At 47.4% G+C, this 8,425-nt stretch overlaps 1 protein-coding gene across 1 annotated transcript in view; it reads left to right on the top strand.

The window, feature by feature from the left end:
- HPD (4-hydroxyphenylpyruvate dioxygenase) overlaps positions 1-4,408 on the top strand; it is a 15,611-nt gene extending 11,203 nt beyond the window's left edge. The window contains exons 13-14 of the mRNA XM_012809049.2: positions 3,875-3,991; positions 4,080-4,408. Of these exons, the coding sequence (XP_012664503.1) occupies positions 3,875-3,991; positions 4,080-4,184 (222 nt within the window). The 3' untranslated portion in view covers positions 4,185-4,408. The remainder of the gene's footprint in view (positions 1-3,874; positions 3,992-4,079) is intronic.
- The last annotated feature ends 4,017 nt before the right edge of the window (positions 4,409-8,425 follow it).

Here is an 8,425-nt window from a genome sequence, read left to right as displayed (position 1 = left end):
CCAAGTAGCTGGGACCACAGGCGCCCGCCACAACGCCCGGCTATTTTTTGGTTGCAGCCATCATTGTTGTTTGGTGGGCCTGGGCAGGATTCGAACTTGCCACCTTAGGTGTATGTGGCTGGCACCTTAGCCACTTGAGCCACAGGTGCTGAGCCCATGTTTAACATTTCAAAAAAATTCCATTGTATCCAAGTCACAGCACACACACACACACAAATCCCAGACTGTTTTCCAAAGTTTTTGCACCATTTTACTTTTCCCCCAGCAACATATGAGAGTTCTGATAGCTACTCCCTTCCGATAACAAGGGAGAGACATGATCTGGTCTTTTAAATGATCTCGCTGATGTTTGTAGGGAGGACAGATTGTAAGGAAGCAAGAGGGAAGCAGGGAGCAGTCTTGACAATGGCTTAAATAGGGACTGTGGCAGAGGAGTAGTAATGGGACAATTTGGGGATATATTTGTAAGTGGCCAGAACTGCTAGGGAAAGGGGTCTTTTCCTGGCTTTGGTGGGGAGAGGAACCCCTATGGACTTCTTTTATTTATTTAATTTTTTTGAGACAGAGTCTCACTTGTCACTCTAGTAGAGTGCCCTGGCATCACAGCTCACAGCAACCTCAAACTCTTGGGTTCAAGTGATTCTCTTGCCTCAGCCTCCCATGGGACTACAGGCACCTGCTACAACACCCAGCTATCTTTAGAGACGGAATCTCACTCTTGCTCAGGCTGGTCTCCAAACTGTGAACTCAGGCAATCCACCCACCTCGGCCTCGCATAGTGCTAGGATTTTATTTTTTATTTTTTATTTTATTTTATGAGCCAGAGTCTCACTTTGTCATCCTTAGTAGAGTGCCATGGCATCACAGCTCACAGCAACCTCCAGCACCTGGGCTTAGGCGATTCTCTTACCTCAGCCTCCCAAGCAGCTGGGACTACAGGCGCCCGCCACACTGCCTGGCTATTTTTTGTTGCAGTTTGACTGGGGCTGGGTTCAAACCCACCACCCTCAATATATGGAGCCAGCGCCCTACTCACTGAGCCACAGGTACCGCCCCGATAGTGCTAGGATTACAGGCGTGAGCCACGGCGCCCAGCTGCGTGTTTTTTTTTATTGTTGGGGATTCATTGAGGGTACAGAGAACCGGTTACACTGATTGCAATTTGTTAGGTAAAGTCCCTCTTATAATTATATCCCACCTCCAAAAGATGTGTCCCACACTGTGACCCCCAGCCCCTCCCTCCTTCCCTCTCTCCACTTCCCCATTCCTCCACCTCACCCCATGTACTAAGTTGTCAAGTGTCCTCATATCAGAACTGAGTACGTTGGATTATTGCTTCTCTATTCTTGTGATGCTTTCCTAAGAAGAATGTGTTTCAACTACACCCAGGTTAAATGCCAAATCTTTTTTTTTTCAATTTTGGCCAGGGCTGGGTTTGAACCTGCCACCTCTGGCATATGGGGCTGGTGCCCTACTCCTTTGAGCCACAGGTGTCACCCTACACCCAGGTTAACACAAAAGATGTAAAGTCTCCATCTTTTTTAGTGGCTGAATAGTATTCCATGATATACATGTACCACAGCTTGTTAATCCATTCCTGGGTTGGTGGGCATTTAGGCTGTTTCTACATTTTGGCGATTGTAAATTGAGCTGCCATCAACAGTCTAGTGCAAATGTCTTTATAATAAAAGGATGTTTTTTTTCTTCTGGGTAGATGCCCAGTAATGGTATTGCAGGACCAAGTGGGTGGTCTAGTTTGAGGATCCTCTTTGAGGATTCTCCATACTTCCTTCCAAAGAGGTTGTATTAGTTTGCAGTCCCACCAGCAGTGTAAAAGTGTTCCCCTCTCTCCACATCCACGCCAGCATCTGCAGCTTTGAGACTTTGTGATGTGGGCCATTCTCAATGGGGTTAAGTGATATCTTAGGGTGGTTTTGATTTGCATTTCTCTGATAATTAAGGATGATGAGAATTGTTTTTTTCTTCTTTTTTTTTTTTTGAGACAGAGACTCACTATGTCATCCTCGGTAGAGTGCCGTGGCGTCACAACCCACAGCAACCTCCAACTCCTGGGCTTAGGCGATTCTCTTGCCTCAGCCTCCCAAGTAGCTGGGACTATAGCTGCCTGCCACAACGCACGGCTATTTTTTGTTGCAGTTTGGCCAGGGCTGGGTTTGAACCAGCAACCCTAGATATATGAGGCGGGTGCCCTACCCACTGACCCACAGGCGCTGCCCTGTTGGCTTTTTTTTATGTTGAGTAATTTCAGTTTGCTGTAGATCTTAGTTATCAAGCTTTTGACTGATTCATAATATGCAAATACCTTTTCCCATTCTGATGGTTGTCTATTTGCTTTGGTTGTTGTCTCCTTAGCTGTACAGAAGCTATTCAATTTAGCACTTTGGGAAGCCGAGACAGGTGGATTGCCTGAGCTCACAGATTCGAGACCAAAATGAGCAAGAGCAAGTCTCCGTCTCTAAAAAAAAAAAAAAAAAAAAAAAAAAAAATGAGCATTGTGACAGGTGCCTGTAGACCCAGATACTTGGGAGGCTGAGGCAAGAGAATTGCTTGATTCCAAGAGTTTGAGGTTGCTGTGAACTATGATGCCACAACACTCTACCAAGGGCAACCAAGTGAGACTCTGTCTTTAAAAAAAAAAGATGATAAAAAAGAAGAAGCTATTCAATTTAATGAAGTCCCATTTGTTTAGTTTGTTGTTGTTGTAATTGCCACTGAAGTCTTCTTCATGAAGTCTTTCCCCAGTCTGATAACGTCAAGTGTTTTCCCCACAGTTTCTTCCAGGATTTTTATTGTTTCATGCCTCAGATTTAGATCTTTTATCCATCTTGAATCAATTTTAGTGAGTGGAGAAAGGTGCGGGTCCAGTTTCAGTCTTTTACATGTAGTTATCCAGTTCACCTTTACATGTAGTTATCCAGTTCACCCAGCACCATTTATTGAATAGGGATTCTTTCCCCCACTGTATGTTCTTGTTTGGTTTATCAAAGATTAGGTGGCTGTGAGAAGTTAGTTTCATTTCATGGTTTTCTATTTGGTTCCAGACGTCTCTGTCTCTATTTTTGTGCCAATACCATGCTGTTTTAATCATTATGGCCTTTTAGTACAGCCTAAAGTCTGATAGGCTAATGTTCCCCATTTTTATTACTAAGAATTGCCTTGGCTGGCTTGGCGCCTGTGGCTCAAGTGGCTAAGGTGCCAGCCACATACACCTAAGGTGGCGAGTTCGAATCCAGCCCAGGCCCGCCAAAACAACAATGATGGCTGAAACCAAAAAATAGCCGGGCATTGTGGCGGGCACCTGTGGTCCCGGCTACTTGGGAGGCTGAGGCAGGAGACTCGCTGTGATGCCGCAGCACTCTACCCAGGGGGACAGCTTGAGGCTCGGTCTCAAAAAAAAAAAAACACAAAAGTCCATAGGGGTACTTTTAAGATTGGGAAAAAAACATTCTTCTTTTTGTATGGAACCAGAAAAAACCTCACACAGCCAAGGCAATTCCTTTTTTTTTTTTTGAGACAGAGCCTCAAGCTGTCCCTCTGGGTAGAGTGCTGTGCCATCACAGCGCACAGCAACTTCCAACTCCTGGGCTCAAGCGAGTCTCCTGCCTCAGCCTCCCAAGTAGCTGGGACCACAGGCGCCCGCCACAACACTCAGCTATTTTTTGGTTCCAGCCGTCATTGTTGTTTGGCCGCCGGAGCTGGATTCAAACCCGCCTCCTTAGGTGTATGTGACTGGCGCCTTAGCCACTTGAGCCACAGGCGCCAAGCCTCTCTATGGACTTTCTAAGGATCCCACCATGCCAGGCTAGAAGGGTGGGTCAGCCTCCCTCAGCAGAGCGCCCTGTCTACTGCCTAGGAGCTGAAAATCCTGGTGGACTACGACGAGAAAGGCTACCTCCTGCAGATCTTCACCAAACCTATGCAGGACCGGCCCACGCTCTTCCTGGAAGTCATCCAACGCCGCAACCACCAGGTGCAGCCTGTCCCTAGCGAGCCCCCCGAGTGCAGGTAGCACAGCGCTCTTTCGGGGTCCCTAGCTCACTTCCTCTCTCCCTTTCCAGGGTTTTGGAGCCGGCAACTTCAACTCACTGTTCAAGGCTTTCGAGGAGGAGCAAGATCTGCGTGGCAATCTCACCGACTTGGAGCCCAACGGGGTGGTCTCTTGACACCTCCCTGCCCACCCCGTTTGGTTCATCGATACCCCACCCCCGGTTCTGGAACACGCCCATTCATCCTCTGCCCAGCACTTCAGAGTCTCTCCCCGGACTTGTCCCGCCCTCTAGCCAGCTCCGGGGCCCAGGCTCCGCCCACCTCTGGTCACGCTCCCTCAACTCAGGCCACACTGTCTGCTTCAGCCCTCAGGAGTAAAGCGGACTCTGCTCCAATACAATCGGTGTGTGGTGTTTGTGGCCGACGAGGAGCAATGGCGTCCCTTCGCCGCTAGGGGGAGCCCAGGGCGCCGGCGCAGCGGGGGCGTCTGCTTGAGGGTTGGAGCACTGGGGGCGCCTGACCCTTTGGCGCAGGATGTGAGCGCTTGGCTAAGTGGATTCCGCCGGTCGGGGGAATTCTGGAACCAGAGGAGGCACGGGACTGACACTCCCGGGAAAGACAGAAACACCTTCTCATAGAGTGGTAAATGCTCTAAGACAATAAAGCAGGTGATGGGATTGTGTGGAGGTGAAGATGGCAGGGGAATTAATTTCTGTCAACGGAAGGCCCCTCTGAGGAGGTGACATTTGGGGGCCTGCCATGGGAAAATCCTGGAAATAGGATGCCAGGAAAAGAGAACAGCAAGGGAACGGAGCTTGGCAGCATCTTGCTTTATGATCTCTAAAGATGAGCTGTCCTTAATTTTGCCACTCAGAGCCCAAACCTCCCAACATGAGTGGGAACGGTGCTAGCCAAGGGACTTCAGGGGCAGCATCCTTGCTCAGCAACCACAAGACATGGTGCCTTGGTTCTTGGTCTGAGAGATAGAGCAGGCAAGAGAGATCTGAGTCCCCCAACTTTCCACCTCCACCCTCAGCAGAGCAGCCACCACTGCACCACCCCACCCCATCCCCAGACACTTGCTTCCACCCAGGCCTCCTTTAGGGTGGGAGAGGAGCTGCTTGTCCTAAAACCACAGGAAATTCTTTCCTCAAAACCACAGAAGAGGTAGGGGACAAATTGGGTCTTTGCTTCCAACGCTTGACACCTCCCTGAGGGTAAGCCAACTCAGAACTAGGAGCAGACAGGTCTTAGGGTAAGAAAAACAATCCACCAGGGCACAGTGGCTCACACCTGTAACACCAGTGCAAAAATACCCTCCCTCTATTCTCCTGTGAATTATACAAAGAAAGGAAATTCTATAACCCAGCAGGTTGCAAACTGGTAGCTGACAGGTCAAATCTGGCTCACAGATGTATTTTATTTTGCCTGCATACTTTCAAATTGGTGCCATTATAGCTCAAACCACAACTTCAAACTCCTGGGCTCAAGCAATCCTGCCTCAGCCTCCCAAGTAGCTGGGACTAAAGGTGCCCACTACCATATCCAGTTAATTAAAAACATTTGTCTTTTTTTTCTGTAGAGATAGAATCTCGCTAAGTTGCTCAGGCTGGTCTTGAGCTCCTGTGCTCAAGTGATCCTCCTGCCTTGGCCTATCAAAGTGTTGAGATTACAGCTGTACCTGGCCCATATTACATCTGTCCTTTACTGAGATACCACAGGCTCCTCATCACTCCTATATAGATCCATCTACCTACTGGGGCAAAACACCTGTACAATGCTACAGACACTGCATATATTTAATTCTTCTCAGCTTGTACTATTTTATCAGCCCCTTCCCGCTCAAATGCAGACCAGAGAGTTGTCTTAAGTGTTAAACATTCCTGAGGAAACATTTTCCCAAGTTCTAGCAATAGTAATAGGATATGATACTTGAGCCCTGTTTCCTTAATTGCAGACCATTACGAATGTTAGATACCTAAGGTTTTAGGAAAAAATGTAAAAAGAAAGCAAACTGTGGAAGATCTAGTCTGACTAGAATTTTAGCCCAGTTCATAGAATCTACCTATAGGGTCAGAGTTTAAGAAGAATTACCCTAGGAACTTGAGGCAGGGAGACTGCTTGTGGACAGGAGTTCGAGATCAGCCTGAGCGACATAGTGAGACACTATCTTTACAAAAAACAGAAAAATTAGCCAGTGTGTGGTGGTGTGTGCTTGTAGTCTCAGCTACTCAGGAGGCTGAGGCAGAAGGATTGCTTGAGCCTAGAAGTTTGAGGTTACTGTGATCTATGATACCACGCTGCACTCTAGCCCAGGTGACAGTGAGACTGTTTCAAAGAGAAAGAATTGATGGAGTTCAGGGTTACTATGAGCTAAGATTGTGCCATTGTACTCCAGTACAGTCTCCAGATGGCAGAGACTCTGTCTTTTAAAAAAAGAACCCTCTAAAACCCAGAACTGATGTTCTGAGTGGACTACTTCACCCCATACACTTGCTACCCCTGAGCTTGACCAGCCCACCTTCCATGTGAACAGGCTGTGCTCCCAACAGAAAGAATAAGAGGGAGAGAGAAGAGTAAGAGAGACGGCGTATCTGTAAGAAAAGTCAGTATATTTATGGTTTGCTTTATAAAAGTTACTATAATACAATGGTACATAGTATTGAATTCACAAAAATATGAACAAATATTTACAGCAAGACACACTCGCAACAGAAACACTTCTCTTCAAAACAAGTTACATACAGATGACAGAGTCTATATGCACAAACATCCCTAAAATTTATTGGTTTTCTTCTTTGGGGGGGGGCGGGAAAGAAAAGGAAAAAAACAAGTAGCAGAGATCCCAGACTCTTCAAAAGCAGAGATCTGTTCAATGAAAATGAAGGAGGTGAAAGAAAAATGAGCCAACACATTTCTGGATTAATGCAAACCATTTGGGGGTAGGGTGGGAGGGTCCCAGGGAATGGGCAGGTCCAGTCCTTCACCCTTGGTAAAGGCTGGCCAAGGTCAAAACTGGGCACTGGGGGTGGGCAAGGTGAGGCCAGGGGAGATATAAGCCTGGGCCGCTCCCCTGCTTTCCTCACATCCCCCCACTTTTATGGGGGGATGAGGGATCAGATAAAGACAGCCCCTTGGGGGCTGCACGAGTAACTTAAATCAGCCATCCCTACAAACTACATGTTTCCTCATATGAAAAATAAATATTTCCTCAGTTGCACAATTAGGCAGAAAACTGCAAACAGAAGAGAAGGTCGCTGCTGTGCCCAGGTACCCCCTCTATGTCTTAATGCCACCGATTTCGTTAATCTTGAAATCAGTGGGCACAGTCTTTAATAGAGAGGGCCTAGAGTGAAGAAATTAAAAAAAGAAAACAAACAAAACACAACAAAACCACCAACGACAAAAAAAGAGAAAAATAACAATTCTTTGTACAGAATTTACATGATAACAAGCTTGACACAAGCTGAGATACCAGAGGCTCCAGCCGCCTGCGTCTGCCTGGAGCACTCTCATCTTGGTGAGGACTCCTGGTCACAACAGTCACTTTCCAGAAATTATTTACACGCCTGCTCTGCTTCCTAGGGTTCAGGGGGACGTGCTTTTGTGTCTTTTTTTTTTTTTTAAGTACAAAGAAATGAGCAAAAAAGTCTTCCCACGTGTTTCTACAAGAAACAATGTTCCCAAGAAAAAGTCCTTTATGGCAGCCTATATACAGAAGTTGGTTCTTAACTTCAAAAACCTGTTTTCCCCCTTTGATTTTACACACACACACAAGGAAAAAAAATCCATGGAAATAAACCCTGAAGCGGATAATGGGAAGTTGCTAAAAGGGTTAAAAGAAAAAAAAAAATAACTGTCCGAGACTTCAATTTGATTTTTAAAATCTTTTCCAAGATTTTCCTTTCTCTGGGAGAAATATCCTGCTCACTCTGAAAATAAATATGCTCTGGTCTTCTTGCAGTGAGGGGCTGCTGGCAGGAGGAGATGGGCTGTGAGCTGGGGGTGAGCGGGTGAAACTTATAAACAAACAAATGCCATATGCAGATAGTCAGACAACCCGTAATGGTGGGACTGGGGGACCCGCCTGCCCTGGGAGCCTCCTTTGTGCCCACGGTAAAGGCAAGGGCAGAAGAGAAAGGGGTGACCTTTCCCAGCGTCCCCTTCCCACACTGGGGCCTCTGGGAGGCTCCCTCATTGCTGGCATCCGAATGAAAAAGTAAACATTGAACCCAAGGTTTGGGGGGTGGAGGGGTATGGGGTGGCAGGGATGGCCCAGATTGGAAATTCCTGCTTGGGCCCAGATTGGCTCCACCAGGATCTGCCCAGATAAATGGTGCCCCCAGGCTGCTGGGGAAGGGAGAGGCTGTGAGGCAGGTATGGGGCGGTGTAGGGTCTCCTCACTGCATCCACGGAC

Source organism: Otolemur garnettii, unplaced genomic scaffold (assembly GCF_000181295.1).
Source record: "Otolemur garnettii isolate 467f Iridium unplaced genomic scaffold, OtoGar3 scaffold00099, whole genome shotgun sequence".
In the NCBI taxonomy this organism is placed as follows: Eukaryota; Metazoa; Chordata; class Mammalia; order Primates; family Galagidae; genus Otolemur; species Otolemur garnettii.
The sequence above is the reverse complement of the archived record's forward strand: the minus strand, read 5'-3'. Positions and strand labels throughout refer to the sequence as shown.